The following is a 27,040-nucleotide window of genomic DNA, read 5'->3' as shown; positions in this document are numbered from 1 at the left end:
CAGGAGGATCCTCTGCTCTGAGCACTCAACTCAGCCGGGATTCCAGGCCAGAAGGCATTCCCAGGCTGGATCCTGAAATCCCTTTTGGCAGCTTGCATTTAGTTTCCTTTTCACTTGTTGCATCAACTTCATTGCTATTTTTGCCTTCTGGGTTTCATGACCCAACCTCTGATGATGGAACAAAATTCAAGTCGCTTGTCGGTTTTGAAGTCTGTAGAGGGCTTTGCTTTGGGCTATTTCACTTTAAAGATTCGGAAACTGCCTCAGAGACAGGAATCTCACCCAGAACCCACACCAAGAGACCTGCCCTGATGTCAGCAGGGTGGGGGAGGGGCCCAAGGAGGCTTGTTCAGCAGCTGCTGCCAATGTTGTCCTTTTAACTCTCTTCTCAACCTTAGGTTGGCCTGACTTAATGCAGTCTTGACAATGATTGTGAGAATTAAATGAGTCCAGCTCATAGGACGGCCTGGGATCTGAAGGGAAGAGTAAATGCAGGCTTGATGCAGACGGGCAGGCTGTGAAAGGGCCAGTCTGAGCGTCCAGCAGCAGCAGGTCTGGCAGCAAATAGTGAGACAAGGTGTGGGCTGCTCCTGCCTGCTCTGGGCCGTCCACCCTCTGATGGGAGCATTCTGAGGGTGACGGGATGCAGAGTGTAGGATCCTCTGGTTGGTTATGTTCTGGAGGAGTTAGAAGAGCTAGGCAGAGAGGACCCCCAGCAAAGTACCTAGTTCCAGCTTGATCCTCAAGTGAGAAGGACAAACACTGGGCAAAGAGTCTAGTCCAAGGCATATGAAAGACGTGCAGAGTGTGAGGAAAGGGAAAACAAAGTGAAAGTGAAAGGCACTCAGTTGTGTCCTGCTCTTTGTGACCCCATGGGCTGTATACTGTATAGTCCATGGAATTCTCCAGGCTCGCAGAATACTGGAGGGGGTAGCTGTTCCCTTCTCCAGGGAATCTTCCCAACCCAGGGATCGAACCCAGGTCTCCCGCATTGCAGGCGGATTCTTTACCAGCTGAGCCACCAGGGAAGCCCAAAGGGAAGGGAGAAGAGGCTGCAACCAGAGGCACTTAGATCCCTCTGCATGCTGTCCCTCTCCACACCAGGTGGGAGGCCTGAGGAGGGGCTCTGGGCCCACCAGCTGTTGGCTGCGAGCAGGAGGCAACCCCCGCCTGGGCAGAGTCAGCCTCAGGTGCTGAAAGAGGGCGAGAGCGAGGCCACAGCTGGAAGGCGGGAAGACATGCTCTTCCCTCAAGCTGGAGACGGACTTTCCATCATGGTCCTGAAGCTTCACAGGAGCTCTCTAGGTTGCCAGGCAAAATGTCTCAGTCCAGTTTGGCCTATTTTTAAATTTGTATAAATGATTTATGTTTTGTTTTTTTTTTTTTTGAGTTGAGGTTCTTTTACTCACTACTATGTTTGTGCATTTAGTTGTGTTTCTTACATTTTATTGTTATTAACAACTGTAGTGTAAGCATAGGTAACATATTTATTCACGCAATTTTAAGGGATATTCGGGTTGTTTCTAGTTTGCCACTGTTATGAATATTGTTGGTCTGAATATTCTTTACTTATATCCTGATGCAGATTTACATGATTTTTTTTTAGGTTAATTAAGAGTGGATTTACTGGGTCATAGGCCATGCATATTTTCAGCTTTCCTAGATAATGTTTTTGAAAGTAGTTGTACAAATTAACACACCAAACAGCAGTTGCTCCATATAGTCATTACACTTGATATCTTAGGTCCTTTAACTTTTTAATTTATAGGCAATGTACTTGTTTATCTAAAAATTTTAAAAATCAAACCTAAAATATTTATATAGTGTTTCTAAAACTGGCCAGAGGGGAAAAAAAACAAAATTAGTTATTTTCATATGTGTGTGTATATGAAAATGCAAGGAAAACTTAATAGCAAAGTTTTCTATCTCTACTTTCTATTGAAAGTTGCTATTTAAAAAGTAGCAAATGTCATGAAAATTTTCATTAATACTTGCAACGATAATAAAGCATAAGTATACTGGAATAAACCTCAGAAAGAATGTGCAAGACACATAATCAAACTAGCAGCAAAAATTTATTGAGAGACAGTTTTAAAATAGTTCAAGAAAATGGAAACATTTGTTTTTCTTTATGACATGGTTAAGAAATGTTTGCTAAGTAAAACTTGTTCACTAAATAACTGTTGTTTCTCAGGAGGAGGTGGCCTTGGCAGTCTCCTATTGCACTCTGATTTCCCTCCTCACTGAGGGAAGATATGAATAAATAGCTCCTTTCCACCTCATCACATGCTGACATGCCCCTTGCTCCCTTACAAAAAGAAAAGTTGCTTAATCCTCATTAGTGATCAAGATACTGTCTCACTGTAAAAGGAAAAACTGTTATATTTTTCACTGGCTTCTGGGCATCTAATATGAATCACAAATGAAATTATGGACTTGTCAGTTCAGTTGCTCACTCATGTCCTAGTCTTTGTGACCCCATGGACTGCAGCACACAGGCTTCCCTGTCCATCAGCAACTTCCGGAGCTTGCTCAAACTCAAGTCCTTCGAATCGGTGATGCCATCCTCTGTTGTCCCCTTCTCCTCCTGCCTTCAATCTTTCCCAGCATCAGGGTGTTTCCAATGAGTCAGTTCTTTGCATCAAGTGGCCAAAGTATTGGAATTTCAGCTGAGGTTAAATATGAAGATAAAGTGACCTGTCAAAGCTACTTTAAAAAAAAAAACTGAAATCTACATTTTATTCAGAGTTCCTTATTCCACCACCTACACATTCACCCCTGTTGGTTGGAGTAACTTCATTTTTATTTATTTATTTAAGGCTATGAGAACTGTGGGATCTTATTAACTAGATTCTCAACCAGAGATCCAACCTGGGTGCCCTGCAGTGAAAGCATGGAGTTCCAGCCACGGAAACTCAAGGGAATTCCCAGATCGCCTTAGTTTCTACCCAATATTGTTTTTCTGTTCTGGGATGCTATTTAGATTGGCACATTTTATTAATTTCCATGTTTCCTTAGGCACCTCGAGGCTGTGACAATTTCTCAGTAATAGACTTTTTATGTTCTTATCCGTGGTATCATTTGGAAATGTCAATTTCCAATTTCTTATTGCTAGTGTAAAAAGAGGTGATTGATTTTAAAGTTGAACTTCTTTTTGGTGACTTGTTAAATTTATTTTAAAATTCTGATAGTTTATATATTCTTTTGTATTTTCGTATGTACACAATTATATCATCTTTAGATAGAAAAAAATTACCTGAGACAGTCAGCAAGGTATTGGAACAGGCCTCTCACAAAGAAAATATCCAAAATGGTCAATAAACATATGAAAATTGTATGGAACCTTAGAAACAATTAGGCAAGATGAGTTACATGATGTCTTCATGTCATAAGACATCACTATGCTTCACTAGAATGGCTAAAAGTAAGAAGACAGGCAACACCAAGTGTTGAAAAGAAAGTAATGCAACTAACATCGCATTCTCAGATACTGAGACTATAAGTTGGTGCAAACATTTGGAAAATCTGTTTGTACATCTACTAACTCTGAACATATGCACATTCTCTTACCCAGTTACTTCATCCCAGGCCATACACCCAACAGAAGGCTATAAAAATGTGCACCAAAGGAGAGAAACAAGGATTTTCACAGCAAAATTAATTATACTGACAAAAATCAATATAAACTCCATGAAGGCAATTGAAAAGTGGTATAAACTCCATAAAGGCAATTGAAAGAGACTGATTAAGAAGCAGTTCATAAACACAATAGCAGGGCATGGGAGGAGGACAAAGGGAAGAAAGCAGAAAAGAGAATTCTTGTTTACAGTTCTGCACCCATCCCCTTCTTCCAGTTCCTCACTCTGGTCTTTCTTTCCAGTCTCTGAGAGATGAGAGCACCTGGGCAGGATTTCTCCCTGCTTCAGTTCCCGACAATATCTGTGCCCATTCTTCTGGCCGGGGCACAACCTAGCAGCCACTCTGCCTGAAGACTTCTCGAATTAACTACAAAGCCACACTCTAGAATTCATGACTGTCCCGAATACATTCTGCGCTCATTTTCCACCATTGATCCCCTTGATTCTTAGCACATAACTCGTCCACAACTTGAAGCTCCTTCTGTGTGGTCCCTGCAAACTCGGGAATTCTCCTGGCTCTCTGATCAAGCTGCTCCCTCCATCTTGAGCTGTGCTGGCCACCATGACGTCAACCACAAGAGGCCAAATGACCACTTCACTAGTCCAATCTCAGCTGTACTATGACTGTAAAAGTATGTACTGTATTTTGAAGGAACTATGAAAAAGATGAATGTAGCTATCTCATTATTGATTTTATATTGGTATGTGTTGAAATGATAACATTTGGATATTTCATGTTCAATAAAATACACTGTTAAAATTAACCTCACTTGTTTCTTTTTCCTCTTCTGATGTGGCTACTAGAAAATTTTAAATTAAGAAATTTTTAATTTTTTTTTAAATTTGAAGAAATTATATTTCTTCTGAGCAGTGCTGAATACATTCTCTGGTAGCATATTGGAAAATCACATAAAGGATAAAAATAATGTTATCCTTAGTTTCACAAGTCAACCTTAATTACTATTAAAATGTTAGTATATTTCCTTTAGTTTATTTTTTTCCTATATACTTTTACATATTTGCATTGTATCTACAATTTTATGCCCTGCTTTTGAATGTAACTAGGTGCTTTTTATTTTCTAATAATACCAAAAAGTAAATTCCTTATAGAAAAATTTAAATGTGAGAAAAGAAAGGGTAAAAATTACAGTAACATTTATTTAATTCTTTCAAACTAAATTATGAAAATACCTAAGAATCCTATCTCAGAGATATTCTTTCATTATGAGGAAAAGTTCATGTACAAGCAGTTCCCAAGGTACAAAGTGAGGAGCAAAGACTTCTCCTGCTTGCTGCATCCTTACCGTAGCGTGCAATATCAGATATTTAGATTATTTGAAGTATGTACAAAATAAATATGCATCGGGCCTCAGCAATTGTCACAAAGGATCCCTATAAGAGGAATCATGGACTTTAATGCATGGTCTGTGTAACATTCATTTGCCTGCATAGAGATATTCCTTAATCTTTACTTTTTAGTTATATTTGGAATAGTTTGAGATTGTCAAATAAAGCAATAAATTTTGGTTGATAAAGTTATGCAATATCTAGTTGCTTGTGGTTGAGGAATACAAAATATTTCAGATCAACTTAGCTTATGCCATTCTATTTTAGATATAAAAATATATTTTTTTCTAAAATCATAAACTCTTAGACGTAAAGACACTTTCACAGAATCTAATAATATGAAAAAACAAAGACAAAGATCTTTTCCCAATGAAAGAACCCTGCTGTAATTCAAATTGACTAAGCTATTTTTTTTAGCATTCAGCAATTCACTGAAAATATACAGAAACATTAGAAATTCTTCCAGACTGTATGAAAAGCTAGGAGCTTAAAAGAACAAGAGTTTTAGAGGTAACTGATCATTTAAATGACACAGGAGGAAAAAAAAAGGAGAAATGAAACTGGGAAATTCCTCTCAAGAAGAAAGGAGAGCCATCCTGTATAAGTAGCCCACACTCAAGGAGGAAGGACATGCACTCTGCAAACTCTTGAAGACTCAGCTTCAGCACCTACTAGCAGAACAGGCAGACCTGTGCCTGATTTCACCATGACCTACCGGTGCCTCCTCCAGATGGTTCTCCTGCTGTGTCTCTCCACCACAGCTCTTTGCAGGAGCTACAGCTTGCTTTGATTCCAACAAGGGCGGAGCCTTGAGGTGTGTCAGAACCTTCTGTGGCAGTTACCTTCAACTCCTCAACATTGCCTGGAAGCCAGGATGGACTTCCAGATGCCTGAGGAGATGAAGCAAGCACAGCAGTTCCGGAAGGAAGATGCCGTATTGGTCATGTATGAGATGCTCCAGCACATCTTCCATATTCTCACCAGAGACTTCTCCAGCACTGGCTGGTCTGACACCATCATTGAGCACCTCCTTGAGGAACTCTATCGGCAGATGAATCGTCTGGAGCCAATCCAGAAGGAAATAATGCAGAAGCAAACCTCCACTATGGGAGACACGACCGTTCTTCACCTGCGGAAATATTACTTCAACCTTGGGCAGTACCTCAAGTCCAAGGAGCACAACAGGTGTGCCTGGGCAGTCGTGCAAGTGCAATTGCTCAGGAACTTTTCTTTCCTGAAGAGCCTAACAGGTTCCCTCCGGGACTGAACATCTCCCACCTGTGGCTCTGGGAAGGGACAATGTGACTTTGAGGTGAGCCTCTTCAGCAGCAGAGGCTCTTGAAGTAACTGACAATGCAATGCACTGATTTCAATGGACAGTTAAAGACTAAGCTGTTTTTAAATTGATTTATGCATTATTTATTTATTTAAACTTTTATATGGGAAATAAACTATTTATGAAACAAAAGTCAATGTGGCAGTTTCAATGTCAACTTGATTTTCGTGACAACACAGATTAAAAATTGCAGAGCACCTTGGAGACATTCATTGCAAAACAAGCCTGCAGAGTAGTACAGTTTCTGGCCCCTGCCTTTGAGGAATTTAAAATATAAGGAAGCCCTGTGGAATGTCCGAGTTATATGCATGCACTCCATGTATCCACACAGTCTACCCGCGCTTGTCTTGTTCACTTCTTTAAATGTACCACACAGCTCATGCCTGAGGGTCTCTCTACATGATGTGGGGCTTTTGTCCTCTCTTTTTTTCAGTTGGGGGAAAATGTACACCACCTTACATTTGAGAGTCTTACAAAGTAAGCCTTCTTTATGCCAATAAAATTTGGCAAATTCCACCTAATTTATAAAATCCTTACTAAAGTAAATGAAAAATTCTGACCTTCTAACTGTCCTCAGTTGCTTGTACACTCCAACCATTATTTCCAACAAGGTAGTCCTCAGAGGTTTCAGGAACATGAGTCAAAAATTACTTCAGACTGTCTTGGGGGTCATTAGAAATTGTCAAACATGCTAATTCACTCAATTAAAAATAAGTGAAAAGTCATCTTGAAAACATTTAGTTTACATCCATGAAAGATAGAAAAGTAAAACGATGTTAGATACTTGTTTTAGTACACAGAAAATATAGTTTAAATAAAGTTGAATAAAATGCTACCGTTATATACAACATATATTTTAATATTCTATGCTTAATAGTTAAAATACCTTCTATAAATTTATTACAAAATTGGAAACGTGAAATATTTCAAATAAAATAAATATATAATTCAATATAAAATTAATTCAAAAAAATAAAGTGCTGCGCTTTTTAAAATATTCCTAGTTTTCAGCTATTCAACACTTACTCCCCACACTTCAAGAGCATTCCAGGGGCGCACACTTCTTTGGTCCCTGACCCAGGTGGTGGCCGCGTTCCTTCTCACCCCCAGAAAGTTCCCCAAACCGTCTCATGGTTATTTGTCTCCTGGCCACCGCTGACTTCTCCTCTGGCTGCAACGCACTCCCAGGGTCCCATAGCCAGTCTCATCGCCTTGGCTGTTTCTCACGTTGTCCAAAATGGCTCTAAGCCTATAGCCTCACTGACTCCCCCTGGCTCCGCTTGGTGCTCAAGGTCCTCCCATCGTCCCATCTCTCACAGTCTCACCCTCACCGCCCGGTTTAACTTTGTCCACACCGCGGTGCCACCGCCCCAAGCCGATTGTCTCATCACCTATGCTCGCTTTCACTTTGTCCGCAAAGCCGTCCCTTCAACTCGAAGCCAAAAGCCTCAGCGCTGCCACCGTGTTTCATTGTGTGCCCAACGCCTTTCCATCCTGCCTCAGCGAATAGTCTCGTCGCCACTTCCAGGTTCCCCTGTGTGGACCACACCCATCCATCATCCGGTGGTCTCATCCCTCCGCAGGGTTTAACTTTGTCTCAAAGCTGTCCAATCGTCCCACCACCAGTACTTTCTCGCCACCGTCACGTTTCACTTTGTTCAAAACGCGGACTCCTCCTCTCAGAGCCAAGCAGGGCTCCCCTGTGTGAGAAACGTCCTCCCATCACCCCATAGCCAATGGTCTCATCGCTTCCGCTGTGCTTCACTTTCAGCGCAAAGCCCTCCCAACGTCCAACAGCGAATAATCTTACCCACCGCGGCATCTAATGTGAGTGCAACACCACCCCCAGTGCCCCACAGCCTCTCGTCTCGTCGCGAAGTCAGCTTTCACTCTGTCCGCAACACTTTCCAACCGTCTTATCTGCAACAGCCTCACCCACTCCCCACCCCCGCCGGATTTCACGTGTTGCAGGACTCTGTCCAAGCGTCCTATCGCCAATATTCTCATCGCCTCCGCTGTTCTATACTTGCCGCAAGCCCTCTGACTTCTCACGCGAACATCGATAATTTCATCGCCATGTCAGGATCCTCCTTTTCCGGAACGCCCTCTGACGGTCCCATCGGCCAAGGTCTCATCTCCCCTGCGGGGCTGAAATGCACTCTGTTTGCAACGCCTTCCCACCGTGCCATAGGGTATGCTCTGCTAGCCACCGCCGAATTCTCTTTTTTCTGCGATGTTCTGACATGGTCTCATCGCCCATAGGCATCGTCCCAAAGTCAATAGTCTCAAAGCTGTCCATCTCAACGCCCGTGCTGGCTTTCGTTTTGTCCGCAAGGCTATCTATCCTCTGAAAACCAAGACTCCTTGCCACCGCCGACTTCCCCTTTTTGCCCAACGACCTCCCATGGTCCCAGCGCCTATAGGCTCATCGGCAAAGCGATGTTTCAATTCAACCCCAAGAACATCGCCCAAGGTCTCATCCCACCGCCCTGATTCACTTTGTGCAACACGCCCTCCCATCGTGCCATAGGGAATAGTCTCCTGGCCAGCGCCAGGCTCCCCCACACGAGCAACGCCCTCGCATAGTCCCCGTAGACAAATGTCTCATCGCCGACTTTCACTTTGTCCGCAACGCCGTCCACTCTTCTCAGAGCTACCACCACTTTCCCCTTTATGCCCAGCGTCCGCCCGTGGTCCCATCGCCTATAGGCTCACGGCCGCCTCCGGTTTCCCGTTTGTGCACCACATCGCTGTCCTGCCTTCCCATCGCCAAGAATCCCATCTCCTCCGCGGTGTTTCACTTTTCCTCAAAGCTGTCCCATACTCAGATTACCCAAGGCCTCATCCCCACAGCCCGATTTAAATTGGACCTCAACTCTTGCCATTGTCCCAGGGCAAATAGGCTCATCGCCACCGCCGGGTATCGCCCCATAGCCGATACTGTCATTGCCGCCACTGTGTTTCATTTTGTTCCGAACTCCCTCCCATAGTCCCACAGGGAATAGTCTCCGCTCCACCGCCGGATTCGACCGTCCATCCCGGCCCCCACTACGCCCCCCAATCGTGGTAAAGACAATAGTCTCATCGCGGCCGCTGTGTTCCACTTGGTGCCGAACGCTCTCCATCATCCCACAGCAAAGCGCCTCCTAGCCACCGCGGGATGCGACCGTGTGAGCAACGCCCCAGCAGGTCCCACAGCGAATAGTCTCTGAGCCGCCGCGCTCCGTGTGCGCAACGCCCACTCCCCCGTGTTTCACCTGGTGCACGACCCCCTCCCATCCTTCCACAGCTTATGGTCTTCAAGCCAACGCGGGATTCCAACATGTTCGCCACGCTCCCTCCCACCCCCCATCAATGTGGCACAGCTAGTTGTCTCATCCCAGACACTGGGTTTCACTAGGTCAGCAACGGCCCATATGAGCTGGCACCAGTAGTGTCTTGCTCACCCTCTAGTTTCACTTTAGGGCACAGCGCTGTCCATCCTTGCATCGCCAATAATCCCATCACCGCTGCCGGTCCCTTTGAGCTGTGGGTTCCATCGCGCCTGAAGGGACGCCAATCGGTAAAATCAGCCTCATCTCGCTCGAACCCCTGCCTTGGGGGTTCTGTTCCTCAAACATGGCCAGTTCCGGTTGATATGTGGAAAGAAAGCCCACTACTCAGGCGATCTTTCCGAAAATGCAAGATTCTGGCTCCCTACTCAGGACAGCGGAAACCAGGCCTTTTCCACAAAAGGGCTAATGATATGCGCACCCTTGAATTAGTGCTCCTATAAAAAGCTCTGTGGAACCTTTGCGTCTGTCTCTCCAGCAGCCCCACGAGAGTCAACTGAAAACTCTCCCACGATTGCAATTCGAAAGCAAAAACGATCGATCCACAACGTGCGCGCTCTCGCGGTCGCCTGGAGAAGCAGGCGGTCTGCGGGTCAATCTCAGGGCTCTTTCTCACCGTTTCGCGGTGCTCGCGCGCCCCCTGCCGGCCGTCTGCAGAAGCACTGACATTCTCTATGGCCCACATCCCCTTGCTGGTGGAAGGAGCTGCTGCCATCCCTGCTGGCTATCTTCGCTGGAACAAGCCTGGAATCCACCGCCAGAAACACAGGGAAATCTTCAAACACCTGAAACAGATGCAAAGGATCCGCTCTCAGTCGCGCCTAAAGGACAGACCCGACTTCAGATTTTCTCGGAAAAGAGAGATGATCACTCCAGTGCAGATGACTCAGGGCCCCTGCAACCACTATCTGATGCTCCAGCAGAGCTTCCAACTCTTCACCACGGAGGACAGCCGTGCTACTCTGCAGCCCGAATCAGAGCCTGAAACAACTGGAGCCCATGGAAGGAGACAATCTGTGCTCTTCTCACGGGACTTTCTGCCCGGGAGCATTTCCAGGGCATCCATCTCTACCTCAGGGAGCTGGAATACAGCCACTTTGCCTGAGAGGCTGTCAAAGTGGAAATGAAAAGTGCCTTTCCCTCATGTACGAATCCTCAAAGAAATGGCAACAATAAGGGTGTTTATATTTGTAACACTTGCTAATGATTTCCATTATTGTTTGCTTCCTGTTCCAAAGCAATTGCAGCTCATACTTCCTCAGGCACTGAAAACTGAAATGAAAATCATGATTTTTCAGAAGCAGGTGTGGACAGCAGAGCAGATTGTCTTTTCTTGTATAAAGATCTTGTGATCATCATTGAAAAGATCTCTTGTTGTATGCGGGGCTGGTATTTTCTATACTCAGTGTTCAGAGTTTCTTTCTCATGGACAGGTTTCTAGGATCCTCTGTTCTTAAATATGTTTCCAGGTAATTCTAGGTGCTATAGAGATAAAGAATAAACTGTGTGGATTTTCATCATCATAGAAACGTATCTTTCCTTCTCTGAAGAGCACAATGCAGGCCTTCCCGGATGAGGTGAATCTTCTGGTTTGCTCTCATTCAAAGGGTAATTCAGGGACATGGGTACCTTCTGTTTTGTGGCTTTTTCCATCATCAATATGTGACTCCAAGTTTGTCTGTGGTACTTGGATCTAGTACACCCGGCAGTAAAGGGATAAAGTCTGGTGACTCACAGGGGATGCTTCGAAGCGCCAGGACTATGCAGGGTGGGAGCCCTTCCTCTCATGTTCCCTGGCCTGGATTTATCCTCCTGGGAATCTCACTGCAAGCAAGTTGGGAAACTATTGGGTGATGAATGGATGAAGAGATAAGTTCAGGGTGCTGACTTTCAAAAACGCACAACATGAGTGTTGCAGGTTAAGTGTTTGGGGGGCAAAATGAGGACTGCAGCCCAGGAGACAGCACCTCAGATAGCTCTGAGAAGCTGTTCCAAAGACACACAGAGTGATATATGTGATTTTGGTGAAGGGGCAATACATGCAATCATGTGCCTATTTTTTGTGGACGTTTTCTGCCAGTGTCGTGAAGGTTTCTTGGAGTCACAAGACCGGTCGTCGCCATGAAGGGTTTCCATGCTTTTCTCGATGTGAGGAGATAGAAGAACAATTGAGTTTAAATGGGCTCCTGAAAACAGCTCACCTTCTGAAGACTTGTTCTGTCAGTTTTCCCTGCACGCAGCCTCCCTCACTTCTGCTTTCCACCCTAGATTCCTTTCCAGGGGTGTTGAAACGCAGCTGCAAGAGCACATGATTTAATCCTTGTAGGGAGATGGCAAGTGCCAATGGCACGTGCTAGTTTGTACTTGACAGGGCATGAGGCCAGGTTTCATGTTTGCACTGTTTGTTCAAATGAAGGTCTGGTAGGGGTCGAGGGGAACAAGGATTGTTCTTGCTTGCACACACTTCCTTAAAATACAGTCTGACCCAAATGCTTTTTCTCCAAGTTCAGCTTTGGGGAGAATGACAAGAATGCCTGTCATAGTTCACAGTATCATCGGCCTTTTGGAAGAAACGTCCAAGCTGATTCCCAAAGGCATTGCCTACAGGGAAATATCCACAATGTGACACATTACAGGCTGTTTCCTTACTACCTGAGGGAGACAAGAAAAGAATAATCAGGCAGTTCCTTGCAACTAGGTGAGGATGACCGAAGAAAAAGTGATGAGTGAGTCTTCCATTTGGGTCCAGGCCCAAGAGCCTCATCCTGATCTTCTACATATTGGGAATGGAAAGTTGAAGACAGTCTTCCTAATAATGATCTTCAAAAAAGAACTCACACATGCTGTGTGTGAGGACAAAAAAACAAAAACAAATTTTTGTATCCACAAAGAGTTAAGCGATAAATTTAATCGCAATTGATGAAACACTGTATAAAACATTTGACACATTACTCTGCTTAGTCTATTAATACCACTAACAGTCATTTAATTTGTGTTGCTGTTATCCTGCTGATGAGGTAACATTTATGGTTCAGGAAAATAAATAGTACAAGATAAGATAGTAATTCAATAAACATTTGCTGTTCACCCTATTATGTTAAAGTAGCAACACACATGTGTATACTTATTTAATATATATTGTACAAGTGTGTGTGTTTATATATGTGTATATATTTTTGTTCAGTCGCTTAGTTGTATCTGACTGTCTGTGACCCCATGAACTGTAGCATGCCAGGTGTCCCCGTACTTCACTATCTCCCAAGTTTGCTCAAACTCATGTCCGTTGAGTCAGTGATGCCAAGCAACCATCTCATCCTCTGTTGCCCCCTTCTCCTCCTGCCCTCAATCTTCCACAGCATCAGGGTCATTTTCAAAGGGTCGGTTTCTTCTCAGAAGGTGGCCAAAGTATTAGAGCTTCAGTTTCAGCATCAGTCCTTTCAATGCATATTCAGGGTTGATGTCCTTTAGGATTGACTGGTTTGAGCTCCCTGCAGTCCAAGGGACTCTCAAAGACTCTTCTTCAGGACCACAATTCAAAAACATCGATTCTTCGGCGCGCACTTTCTTAATGATGCAAATCACATCCATATATGACCACTGGAAAAACCATAGCCTTGACTAGACAGCCCTTTGTTGGCAACATGGTATCTCTGCTGTTTAACACGCTGTCTAGGTTTCTCATATAATTTCTTCCAAGGACAAAGAGTCTTTTAATTTTGTGGCTGCAGTCACCATCTGTAGTAACTTTGGACCCCAAGAAAATGAAATCTGACAGGGTTGCCACTTTTTCCCCATTTATTTGCCATGAAGTGATAGCACTGTTATGCCATGATCTTTGTTTTTTGAATGTTGATGCAACTATATATGTATATGTATACGTATTTTGTGGGGGGTCTGGTTTAGCTGTGCCTCAAATTGGTTCTCTAAAAAGGTGGTTAATTTAGGTCAGGGAAACAATAGTTGTTATAGAGATTCTGTTTTACATGATGGCTGAAGATTTTCAAAATTTGAATTTTTGAAATTGCTATTATAATGGAAAATTTATTTACTGAGATTGGCATATTCATTCCAAAAAATCCTCTCTGTTTTGTTTTCCATGCACACAATCTGAATTGTGATACAAAGAATGAAATATTCTAAATACAAAAGAAATGTTTCAACAATTAGAACATTTAAATAGAATTTGTGACTACAACATTTCCATCTTAAATCCTGATGCTCGTCTAAGTTCAAATTAATAAAATAAAGTTTAACCACCACTCCTCTCCAAGTGTTCAAGTGATTAGAATCTGCCTTTCTTAGCCCAGACCATTGTCCTTGCCATGTCCAGGCAACCCATGTTTTTCTTAGGTACTTTTATGCAGTTTTCATATTGCTGCCTCTTCTTGTATTTGTATTTCAGTTTGTAAAAGCTGTGCTAATGCTCCTACAGTCTTTTCTATTTCCACTTTGAGGTTTATTGCAAAAACAGGAACAGAAAACAGACATGAATAGAACAGTTAATGTATTTCCTCTGTGATTTTTCAAGAGATCAAAACTTTCCACTCATTCAACATTCCTAGAAAATAAAAGTAAGCCGTGAATGAAGAAGTAATGCACCTAGGTAAAGAGAAATAAATGATGTAGTTGAAAAACGTACAGTGACATCTCTGGCAAATGACAAAAGGTCACTTAACTACACAAACAGGGATGCAGAGCTCTACAGATGACAGATTTCAGAGCAGCTTATGTGACACTGTTCAGCTGCAGACAGAGCCAAGGAGGGTGGCAGGCTCTTAGGCACAGTGTTACCTAAAAGGGTAGAGGACCGCTCTGCTAACTCCCAGTATCTATTTATTTATCTTTATTTGTCTGTTCACATTTCTCCCTCTTTGTGGAGGTTATTGGATTCTGAGGATATAGACCTATTAACTCACCCTGAAGAGAGACTCGGGTACAGACTGGACGGTCACCCTATTCATGTGTGAGAGGTCAGCTGTTCCCTGGAAGCGACTAGATGTAGTGTTTGGACAGCACATCATGTTCACCAGAGATGAGATTAGATGTAATAATGTTGACCAGTGAGCTGAGCATTAAGGGAAGGGAAGGAAGCAGGTCATCTCAGGGAAATTCTATCCAGTTTCCATAGATGGATGTGTGAATTTTCTGCCTCGTGGGAACAGTTAACAGATACTGAATGCTTATATGTCCAAGCATTGTCAGAAGTACGTTACGTCCTACAATCTTCAGAAAAACCCAGTGAAACTTCTGTGATGATCAGTTCCATTTAAGACGAGAAACTATAGTGCCTCAGGTCACACAGGCAGTGCAGGGTAGAGCTGTGACATCAACCCAGGAATCTTGCCCCATGTCCACTGTCTCATGCACTGGACCCAGCTGTCTGCTCTGACAATGTGTTTCCTATTTTAGAGGAATACTTAGTAAGGCCTTCCTTTCCAATTCCTATTCTTCATTATCACAAAAGTGCCATTCTCTCGTTCCAGGGACGATACAATCATTCGATGAAAGCTGAGTACACAGTTCCCTTTGCACCTGATAAGTTCCAATCCTGTATTTCAAGTGGTATTTTGTTGAGCTCTACAGAGGAGCCTGGCAGATTATGGCAACTAAACAACAACTCTGAGAGTCTCGGTCTCCACCTGAGATAATATTTTGAGAAATTATCCAGAAAGTTAAAAAATCCATTTAAATTTACTTTTACTATCTTTGTTTTCAGAAGATTCTCATTTTCTGAAACAGTCTTCAAATACTAGGTCTACTCAAACTTTGGTGAGTATAGTTCTCTTAGAACTACTTCTGGGACAGAGCTGAAGCTCCAATACTTCGGCCGCCTGATGGGAAGAGCCCACTCACTGGAAAAGACTCTGATGCTGGGAAAGATTGAGGGCAGGACAAGAAGGGATCAACAGAGGATGAGATGATTCGATCGCTTTGGATCAACTCAATGAACATGAATTTTAACGAACTCTGAGAGATAGAGAAGGACAGGGAAGCCTGGCGTGCAGTCCATGGGGTCAAAGAGAGTCGGACATGCCTTAGTGACGAACGACAATGGGACAGAGACCCCTCTGTGCACTTCCTCTGGGACAGACACCTTCCTGGATTCTCCACATGTGCCATTACTGCCTTTAGGGAGCTTACAATCTCTCAGGGCAGTCAAATGTTACATAATTAGATGGATTATATAGTTCACTTTCCAGTGAAATATCTAAGGGGATAAGATTATCTGCACTATCACACAGAGACTGAAGCAAAGTATCCTCTGAAATATTGCAGTGGTAGAGGAGAAAGAGAAATAAACACAGGCAAACATGAGTTGTTTAGGACAACCAGCACCTTAAAAAGTGCCTTGTGGATTATAGTTGCAAAATAACTCACTTTTAACAAATGATATCAGTGATATTGTTCCCTATAATATCTCCAGGGAGCTTAAGGCCTACTCAGGTGATATCGTAAAGGTACATACACAACCGAAACTTTTTAAAGAAGGGAGAAAAGGGTCAATGAGGGACAAATGAGAAAAATCAAAAGCTTCTCTCATAAGCTCTTTTCAGATTGAACATTTCTTGGTGACCTGGAGAAGCCACATTTGTATGCATATTTCTTCCTTCTCTGACTTTGACCAGGTTCTTCTCCCAGGAACAACTAAGGAGGTGTGAAAAGCATAATATACGGCTGTGTAGATATCAACCACAGCGGCACGCATGATTTGATGTTCCCCACCTAGGCACTCATAGCAAAAATTAGCACTTTTATTGATTTCATTACAAAGAGTAGAAAAAGAAAGGAAAGGGCAAATGTGGAAAAACCCAGGAAATGAACGTTTCTCGACTGACTCTTTAAGAGCCACCCATCACCCCAAGCCCTCAGAACTGGCCTAGACCTCCCCTGCAGGCGGTCCTGCAAGCCCCCAGCATCCCAGTGGCCCTCCCCGTCTCTGTGCTGCGGGCCCTGGCGATGCTCTGCTCCAGCCCCACGTGCTCCCTGGGCTGTGAGCTGCCTGCCGGCCACGGCAATCTGGAAAGCTTCACACGCTGGAGTCAGATGGAGAGAGTGCCCACTGTGTCCTGTCTGAGGGACAGGACTGACTTCAGATTCCTCAGACCCTGGTGCCCGGGACCAGGCGTGAGAAGACAGAAGCCACAGCTGTTGTGCGCGAGTTGCTCCAGCAGACCTTCCAGCTCTTCAGCACCACGGGCTCTTCTGCAGGTCGGGACGAGAGCCTCCTGGACAGGTTCCTCGTGGGACTTGATCAGCAGCTGGAGGACGTGGACACGTGCCTGAGGGAGGGAAGGACGCTGGAACAGTCACCTCTAGGCAGTGAGAACTCCAGATTGGCTATGAAGAGTTACTTCCAGCGAATCAGTGTGTATTTCAAAGAGAAAGAATACAGGCGCTGTGCCTGGGAGGTTGTCAGCGTGGAAATCAGAAGGTGCTTGGTCTTTGCCAACAAGCTCATCAGAAAACTCAGGAAATAAAAATGACATTGATTCTGAAAACAGTGCATCTGGTCAGCTAAATGGCTATTTTCTAAGAATCAGTGCAACCTTTAACTCTATTTTTGTGTCAGATGAAACATAAATAATAGCTAATATATGGGATTATTTAAATGTTTGTTAAATGTTTTGTTACCATAACTGTGCAAAACAGATTTAAGAATCCATTTTCCATATCTTAAAAACCTGTAATATTTATTTAAATTATAAGAAATATTTAGGCTGTTCATAGCATTTTAACTTTTATCTTTCATAAGATACTTGCTTTGTACTATATTTTGTATAAGGCTACTCTTGTTTTTCAGTAGAGAAAATAAAAGTAATTTGAAAAAACAAATTGACTTGCATACACCATTGAGTAAAATCTAACCCAAAGCCTGATCCTAGAAGATAAACCTGTACTGAAGTCACCTGAATAAAGAGGGAATGGGGTCACCTACCCTGGGTCATAGAAGGAACAAGGGACAATGTGAGGAGGGACTGAATGTGATTCTTGAGACATAGACTAGAGGTGGGAGGGAGATGGATGGAGAAAAGCCCAGGTCATGGACTCAGGTGCCTGCTTGGGGCCTGTGAGAACCGGAGCGCCTTCAAGGGTTAGTGGAGAGCCACATACATCATGCAGAGAAGGCAATGGCACCCCACTCTAGTGTGCATGCCTGGAGAATCCCAGTGACGGTGGAGCTAGTGGGCTGCCATCTATGGAGTAGCACAGAGTCGGACACGACTGAAGCGACTTAGCAGCAGCAGCAGCAGCACATCCATCATGGGAGGTCAATCTGCATATGTGGAGTCTAGGATCCTGGAGTAGGATGAGGAAGGGAGAGGAAGTTTTCTACACTTGGCCATTCCTGAGGAAAGAGTCTTCCTGAACTCTTCAAATGGAGGCAAGAAGAACAAGGCAGGCTGGGGACTGCAGAGACAGCTAAGAGAGGCCATGCGGAACCAGCAGCTACCATGATAAATGTGACTCTAAAGAAGTAAAAGGGTTTCTTAAGCTTATTTATATATATTAAACACACGTCATCGCTAAACTTTTAAATAAATCATACAAAGGAATGCCTACCCTTGACTTCTAGGAAGATGCACCTGAATCCTATACTGTTAACAATTTAATGGGTATCCTTCTAGACATTTTCATATGTAGTTAATAAACCTGTACATATGGACATACTAATGTATATCACATAAATATCGATTTTTCATATACTTCAGTTTCTCATTTATTTATATTCTTAGCAAATAGGTCTTTGGGATTTTTCTTCACTAGTACATAAAAATAGATTGCCCAGGTATAAATTGCTGCATTATGTCTTCACTGCAAAACTAAGATAATCATAAAAGCTTATCTTGAAAGTGTGCTAAGAGTAATTGCCTTAATTTATAGCACATGCTCAGCATGGTACCAGACACTTCCCAAGTGCTCCTTACGTATTAACTTTTTAATTTGAATCTGGTTAGAAGATTATTTCCTGAGGTTCTGGGTCTGTGGTCAGGAAGATGAGGCAGTTCCCAGAGAGCTATTCAGAGACAGATTCCTGCAGCTCACCCACCACACAGTGAGGGGACAAATAGCCATTCACTGGGATGAGGAGGCCAAGCCTGTTGCAACAATCCCCAGAGTTCTAGACGGAAACATTCCTATGTGGCACGCAGGCCAGCTGTCTACAAGGACTCACCCCCACCCTCACTGGATTCTTGGTTCTCCTGGACTTTAGGAGCTCAGAGAATCAGTCAGGAAGACACAGGCGTCTGGCAGGCAGTCAGGAGGATCCTCTGCTCTGAGCACTCAACTCAGCCAGGAGGCCAGGCCAGAGGGGATTCCCAGGCTGGATCCTGAAATCCCTTTTGGCACCTTGCATTTAGTTTCCTTTTCACTTGTTGCATCAACTTCCTTGCTATTTTTGCCTTCTGGGGTTCATGACACAATCTCTGAGGATGTACCAAAACTCAAGGCACTTGTCGGTTTTGAGTATGTAGATGGCTTTGCTTTGGGCTGTTTCACTTTAAGGAAGATTCAGAAACTGCCTCAGAGACAAGAAACTAACCCAGAACCCACACAGTGGGACTTGCTCACGTGTCAGCAGAGGGGGGCCTCTAAGGCTTGTTCAGCAGCTGCAGCCAATGTGTTGTCCCTTTTAACCATTTCCTCAACCTTGGGTTAGCCTGACTCACTGCACCCCTGATAGTGATTCTGAGAATTAAAGTCCAGCTCAGAGAACGGCCTGAGATCTGAAGTAAATGCAGGCTTGATGCAGACGGGCATGTTCTGAAAGGGCCAGTCTCAGTGTCCAGCAGCAGTGGGTCCTGGCAGGAAACAGTGAAAACAAGGCTTGCGCTGTTCCTGCCTGTTCCTGGGCCATCGACCCTCTGATGGGACCATTCTGAGTGACAGGGGTGCAGAGTGTGGGATCTTCTGGTTGGGTATGTTCTGGAGGAGTTAGAAGAGCTAGGCAGAGAGGCCTTCAGCCAAACCTAGTTCCAGCTTCATCCTGATTGAGCTAGAAAAAAATCGCACAATGAGTCTATCCAAGGCCTGTCACAAGATGTCCAGGCTGTGAGAAAGGGCAAGAGAGAGGACTGCAACCAGGAGCACTTAGATCTCTGTGCACATTGTCCCTCTCCACACCAGGTGGGAGGCCTGAGGAGGGGCTCTGGGCCCACCAGCTGTTGGCTGTGAGCACAGGGCAACCCCAACCTGGGCACAGTCAGCCTCAGGTGCTGAGAGAGGGCGAGAGCAGGCCTCAGCTGGAAGGTGGGAAGACACGCTCTTCCCTCAAGCTGGAGAGAGACTTTCCATTGTGGTCCTGAAGCTTCACAGGAGCTCTCTAGGTTGCTGAGCAAAATGTCTCCAGTTTAGGTTGGCCTATTTTTAAATGCTGTATGTATTTATACAAATGGTTTGTGTTTTCTTTTGAACTGAGTTTCTCTTACTCACTACTATGTTTGTGCATTTATTGTGCTTCTTATATCTTGTTATTAACAACCCTATCATAAGCATAGATAACAACTTATCTGTTTATGCCATTTTAAGGGATTTTATGTCATTTGGTGTTTAGTACTGTTATAAATAGTGCTGGTATAAATGTTCTTTACTTACATCCTGATGCATATTCACTTGACTTTTTTCCCAGGGTGATTGCTGGAGTTACTAGGTCATAGGCTATGCATATTTCAACTATGCTACAAAATGTTTTGTAAAGTACAAATTTATACAACAGATCACAGTTGCTCTATATGATCATCACCATTGACACATTCAGTCCTTTAAAATTTTTATTTGCAGACAATATACTGCTGCTGCTAAGTCACTTCAGTCATGTCCGACTTTGTGTGACCCCAGAGACGGCAGCCCACCAGGCTCCCCCACCCCTGGGATTCTCCAGGCAAGAACACTGGAGTGGGTTGCCATTTCCTTCTCCAATGCATGAAAGTGAAAAGTGAAAGTGAAGTTGCTCAGTCTTATCTGACTCTTAGCAACCCCATGGACTGCAGCCTACCAGGCTCCTCTATCCATGGGATTTTGCAGACAATATACATTTATTTAAAAATTTGAAAATCCAACCAAATACTTTTAGATATAGTGTTTGTAAAGTTAGCCAGATTAAAAACCAAAATTATTTCAATACATGTTTGTGTATGAAAATGCAAGGAACAACTAGTCCATTAAAAAGTAAAAATGTAATGAAAAAACTGTTTCATTCATTCTTGGAACAACAGTAAATAATAAATATGTTGGAAAAAAACCCTCAGAAAGAATGTGAAAAATATGTAATCAAGCCAGTAGCAAAACTTTATTGAGAGCCATTTTTAAAATAGTCCAATAAATTGGCAGCATTTGCTCCTTTTGTTTATGAAGTGGTTAAGAAACATTTGCTAAATATTTGCCACTCAATGACAGCGTGCGCCGTCTCAGTAGGAGGTGACCTTGGCAGTCTCCTATTATAGACTCTGTATTCCCTTCTCAAGGATGCTGACCACCTCATCACATGTTCACATGTCTTTCGCTCACTCAGAAGAATCAGTTGGGAAAGTTGCTTAATCCTTATTGATGATCAAGATTTAAAAAAAAGACAATCTCAATGTAACAGAGAAAGCTTCAATTCTTCATTAGTTTCTGGCCATCTAATCTGAATCAAATTTCAATTATAGACTTGTCCTTAGAGGCCAAAGGGAAGGTAATTGGGCCTGTCAATGCTACATTGAAAAGCATTAAAGTCTAGGGCTTCCCTGGTAGGCCAGTGGTTAAGAACCCACCTGCCAGTGCAGGGGACCTGGGTTCCAGCCCTGCTCAGGGAGGATGACATGTGCTGAGAGGCCCCTGCGCCTGTGCCCCACAACTACTGAGCTGGGCCCTGGAGTCTGTGCTCTGCAGCAGGAGAGAGCTCCGCAGGGAGAAGCCCGAGCAGCTCAGCCAGAGAGCAGCCCACGCTTGCTCCAACTGGAGAAGCCCGCCTGCTGCCACAAAGAGCCAGTCCAGTCATAAACTATTATTAAAAATTACCTAGTCTACACTTTATGAAGAGCTCCTAATGCCTCTCCCTCCCTCTGGCCCCTCCCACACACATTCTGGTTGTAGCAACTTTTTATTAGTTTCTTATTTTTGGTTCTGAGACTTGTGGGATCTTAGTGCTCTGACCAGGGATGGAACTCGGGCCTCCTGCCCTGAAAGCATAGAGTCTCAACCACTAGATCTCCGCGGAATTCCCAGATATCCTTCGTTTTTTACTTAGTGTTCTTTTTCTCTTCTGGGATGTCATTTAGGATGCCCCATTACTTTTAATTGCCACGTCTTCTCAGGCACCTCTGGTATGACAGTTTCTCAGTAGTAGACATTTTATATTATTGTCAATGGTATCATCTTTAAATGTCAGTTTCCAAGTTTTAATTGCTCATATAAAAAGAAGTGGTTGAATTTTAGTGTTGATCTTGTTTTCCTACTGCTCCCTCCATCTTGAGCTGTGTTGGTCACCGTGGAGCCGACAGCCCCATGTGGCCAGCTGAGCGCTTGACTAGTCCAGCCTGAGCTGTACTGTGACTAACAGCGTGTACTCTATTTTGAAGGCACTATGGAAAAGAAGAATGTAACTATCTCACTACTAATATTGTATTGCTTTATGTTGAAATGATAACATTTAGATATATTGTTAAATAAAATATACTGTTAAAATTAACTTTTCTTTTTACTCTTTTGATGTGGCCTCCAGAAAAATTTTATTGCACATTCATATAAAAAGAAGTGGTCATTTTTAATTTCCTAGCTGCAGTTACCATCTGCACTGATTTTGGAGCCCAAGCAAAGAAAGTCTGTCACTCTTTCCATTGTTTCCCCATCTATTTACCATGAAGTGATAATGAGTTTGAACAAACTCCGGGAGGTACTGAAGGACAGGGAAGCCTGGCATTCTGCATCCCATGGGGTCGCAAAAAGTCAGAGCCGACTTAGCGACTGATAGACAACAACGAGGTTGATAACGTTATGTGATGTCTTGCTCCTTATGGCTAAGGCCTCCAAAACAATTCAGAACAGCTTAGTTTAACAATATTCTATTTTGATTTTTATATACATTATTCTTTCTTTTTATTTAAATATATTTAGTTTTAATTCAATGATAATTGCTTTACAATATTGTGTTGGTTTCTGTCATACAGCAACATGAATCAGCCACAGGTATACATATATCCCCTCCCTCTGGAACCTCTCCCACCCCTCTAGGAACATCACTCTATTTTAGAGAGAAAAAAATAGGTGCCTTTAAAAAAATCATAAACTGCATGTATTATATTTAAATCATACATATATCATGTATTTATTGTTCATCAACAGTTTAATATTATTCTCTTTCAGATAGAAAAAAAATGGTATCTTTTTTAAAATCATAAACTGCAAGTATTATTGTTTGGTAATAGCAGATTTGAGAATTAAACCTAATTCTTATGAAAAAGAAAACTCTTACAAACAAGGCCTCCTCTCCACAAACCTCATAATATGAAAAGAAAAAAAAAAAAGAAAAATCTTTTCAAAATGAAAGAATCCTATAACAATCTAGTTCAAAAGATTTGGCTTATATTTTTCTTTAACATGCAGCAATTCAGAGAAACTTTAAAAAATGTTAGAAATTCTCAGGTTCTATATCTTTTTTCCCCATGGTATATATAAATTAAAATAGCAAGGAGCTTAAAGAAAAAGAGTTTTAGAGGCAACTAATAATTCAAATGACATGGGAAAAGTGAAAGTGAGACCTGAAAGTGGGAAATTCCTCTCAAATAGAAAGAATGGAGGGCCATCCTGTATAAGTAGCTCACACTCAAGGAGGAAGGACATGCACTCTGCAAACTCTTGAAGACTCAGCTTCAGCACCTTCTAGCAGAACAGGCAGCCCTGGGCCTGATTTCACCATGACCTACCGGTGCCTCCTCCAGATGGCTCTCCTGCTGTGTCTCTCCACCACAGCTCTTTGCAGGAGCTACAGCTTGCTTCGATTCCAACAAGAGCGGAGCCTTGAGGTGTGCCAGAACCTCCTGTGGCAGTTACCTTCAACTCCTCAACATTGCCTCGAGTTCAGGATGGACTTCCAGATGCCTGAGGAGATGGAGCAAGCACAGCAGTTCCGGAAGGAAGATGCCGTATTGGTCATGAATGAGATGCTCCAGCACATCTTCCATATTCTCACCAGCGACTTCTCCAGCACTGGCTGGTCTGACACCATCATTGAGCACCTCCTTGAGGAACTCTATGGGCAGATGAATCGTCTGGAGCCAATCCAGAAGGAAATAATGCAGAAGCAAAACTCCACTATGGGAGACACGACCGATCTTCACCTGAAGAAATATTACTTCAACCTCGGGCAGTACCTCAAGTCCAAGGAGCACAACAGGTGTGCCTGGGCAGTCGTGCAAGTGCAATTGCTCAGGAACTTTTCTTTCCTGAAGAGCCTAACAGGTTACCTCCGGGACTGAACATCTCCCACCTGTGGCTCTGGGAATGGACAATGTGACTTTGAGGTGAGACTCTTCAGCAGCAGAGACTCTTGAAGTAACTGACGATGCAAGGCACTGATTTCAATGGACAGTTAAAGACTAACCTATTTTTAAATTGATTTATGCATTATTTATTTATTTAAACTTTTATATGAGAAATAAATTATTTATGAAACAAAAGTCAATGTTGCAGTTTCAATGTCAATTTGATTTTTGTGACAACACATATTAAAAATTGCAGAGCACCTTGGAGACATTCATTGCCAAACAAGCCTGCAGAGTAGTAGAGTTTCTGGCCCCTGCCTTTGAGGAATTTAAAATACAAGGAAGCCATGAGGAATGTCCGAGTTATATGCATGCTCTCCATGTGTCCACACAGTCTACCTGCGCTTGTCTTGTTCACGTCTTTAAATGTACCAGACAGCTCATGCCGGAGGGCCCCTCTATATGATGTGGGGGGTTTTTTCTCTTTTTTTTTCAACTGGGGGGAAATGTACACCACCTTACATTTGAGAGTCTTACAAAGTAAGCCTTCTTTATGCCAATAAAATTTGGCAAATTCCACCTAATTTGTAAAATTCTTACTAAAGTAAATGAAAACTCCTGACCTTCTAAATGTCCTCAATTGCTTGGACACTCTAACCCTTATTTCCAAAAACATAGTCCTCAGAAAGAGGTTTCAGGAACATGAGTTGAAAATTACTTAAGACTGTCTTGGGGGTCATTAGAAATTGTCAAACATGCTAATTCACTCTATTAAAAATAAGAGAAAAGTCATCTTGAAAATATTGTTTACATTCATGAAAGATAGAAAAGTAAAATGATATTAAATACTTGTTTTAGTACACAGAAAATAGTTTAAAGTTTAATAAAATGCTACTGTTATATACAAAATATATTTTAATATTCTATGCTTAATAGTTAAAATACCTTCCATAAATTTATTATAAAATTGGAAACGTGGGATATTTCATTTAAAATAAGTATATAATTCAATATAAAATTAATTCAAAAAAATAAAGTGCTGCGCTTTTTAAAATATTACTAGTTTTCAGCTATTCAACACTTACTCCCCAAATCAATTCCGAATCCTTGAAAGACCCTGAAAATTCCAGAGCATTCCAGGGGCGCACACTTCTTTGGTCCCTGACCCAGGTGGTGGCCGCGTTCCTCCTCAGCCCCAGAAAGTCCCCCAAACTGTCCCATGCTTTTTTGTCTCCTGGCCACCGCTGACTTCTCCTCTGGCTGCAACGCACTCCCAGGGTCCCATATCCAGTCTCATCGCCTTGGCTGTTTCTCACGTTGTCCAAAATGGCTCTAAGCCTATCTTCTCACTGACTCCCCCTCGCCCCGCTTTGTGCTCAAGGTCCTCCCATCGTCCCATCTCTCACAGTCTCACCCCCACCGCCGGGTTTAACTCTGTCCACACCGCGGTGCCACCGCCCCAAGCCGATTGTCTCATCACCTATGCTCGCTTTCACTTTGTCCGCGAAGCCGCCCCGTCCACTCGAAGCCAAAAGCCTCAGCGCTGCCACCGTGTTTCATTCTGTGCCCAACGCCTTTCCATCCTGCCTCAGCGAATAGTCTCGTCGCCACTTCCAGGGTCCCCTGTGTGGACCACACCCATCCATCGTCCGGTGGTCTCATCCCTCCGCAGGGTTTAACTTTGTCTCAAAGCTGTCCAATCGTCCCACCACCCGTAGTTTTTCGCCACCGTCCTGTTTCACTTTGTCCGCAACGCGGACTCCTCCTCTCAGAGCCAAGCAGGGCTCCCCTGTGTGAGAAACGCCCTCCCATCACCCCACAGCCAATAGTCTGCGATGTTCTGACAAGATCTTATCGCCTATAGGCATCGTCCCAAAGCCAATGGTCTCAAAGCTGTCTGTCTCAACGCCCGTGCTGGCTTTCATTTTTGCCGCAACTGCTATGTATCCTCTGAAAACCAAGACTCCTTGCCACCGCCGACTTCCCCTTTTTGCCCAACGACCTCCCATGGTCCCAGCGCCTATAGGCTCATCGACAAAGCGGTGTTTCACTTCAGCTCCAAGGACATCGCCCAAGGTCTCATCCCACCGCCCTGATTCACTTTGTGCAACACGCCCTCCTATCGTGCCATAGGGAATAGTCTCCTGGCCAGCACCAGGATCCCTTAAGTGACCAACGCCCTCGCATAGTTCCCGTAGACAGATGTCTCATCGCCGACGCTGGCTTTCACTTTGTCCGCAACGCCGTCCACTCTTCTCAGAGCCACCACCACTTTCCCCTTTATGCCCAACGTCCGCCCGTGGTCCCATCGCCTATAGGCTCACGGCCGCCGCCAGTTTCCGCTTATGCACCACATCGCTGTCCTGCCTTCCCATCGCCAAGAATCCCATCTCCACCGCGGTGTTTCACTTTTCCTCAAAGCTGTCCCATACTCAGATCACCCAAGGCCTCATCCCCACCGCCGGGTTTAAATTTGATCTCAACTCTTGCCATTATCCCATAGCAAATAGGCTCATCGCCACCGCCGGGTATCCCCCCGTAGCCGATACTGTCATTGCCGCCACTGTGTTTCATTTTGTTCCGAACTCCCTCCCATAGTCCCACAGCGAATAGTCTCCGCTCCACCGCGGGATTCGACCCTCCATCCCGGCCCCCACTCCACCCCCCAATCGTGGTAAAAACAATAGTCTCATCGCGGCCGCTGTGTTCCACTTGGTGCCGAACGCTCTCCATCATCCCACAGCAAAGCGCCTCCTAGCCACCGCGGGATGCGACCGTGTGAGCAACGCCCCAGCAGGTCCCACAGCGAATAGTCTCTGAGCCGCCGCGCTCCGTGTGCGCAACGCCCACTCCCCCGTGCTTCACCTGGTGCACGACCCCCTCCCATCCTTACCACAGCTTATCGTCTTTAAGCCGAGGCAGGAT

General features: G+C 43.9%; 1 protein-coding gene and 2 pseudogenes across 1 annotated transcript; all 3 read left to right on the top strand.

The window, feature by feature from the left end:
* The first annotated feature begins 5,691 nt into the window (after positions 1–5,691).
* LOC128052651 (interferon beta-2-like) lies at positions 5,692–6,252 on the top strand (annotated as a pseudogene).
* A 5,522-nt stretch (positions 6,253–11,774) lies between these two features.
* LOC128052685 (interferon alpha-2-like) lies at positions 11,775–17,131 on the top strand (annotated as a pseudogene).
* Positions 17,132–23,548: 6,417 nt separating this feature from the next.
* LOC128052638 (interferon beta-2-like) lies at positions 23,549–24,109 on the top strand. The gene has a single exon (XM_052645221.1). It carries the CDS (start codon positions 23,549–23,551, stop codon positions 24,107–24,109), a length of 561 nt encoding a protein of 186 aa, XP_052501181.1.
* Positions 24,110–27,040: the final 2,931 nt, after the last annotated feature.

This window comes from Budorcas taxicolor, chromosome 8 (genome assembly GCF_023091745.1).
Source record: "Budorcas taxicolor isolate Tak-1 chromosome 8, Takin1.1, whole genome shotgun sequence".
In the NCBI taxonomy this organism is placed as follows: Eukaryota; Metazoa; Chordata; class Mammalia; order Artiodactyla; family Bovidae; genus Budorcas; species Budorcas taxicolor.
Note: the sequence above shows the minus strand (reverse complement) of the source record. Positions and strands in the feature narration are given on the sequence as shown.

What these genes read in the sequence shown, in the direction of transcription:
- LOC128052638 (XM_052645221.1), top strand. Translation starts at nt 23,549, where the DNA reads ATGACCTACCGGTGCCTCCTCCAGATGGCTCTCCTGCTGTGTCTCTCC.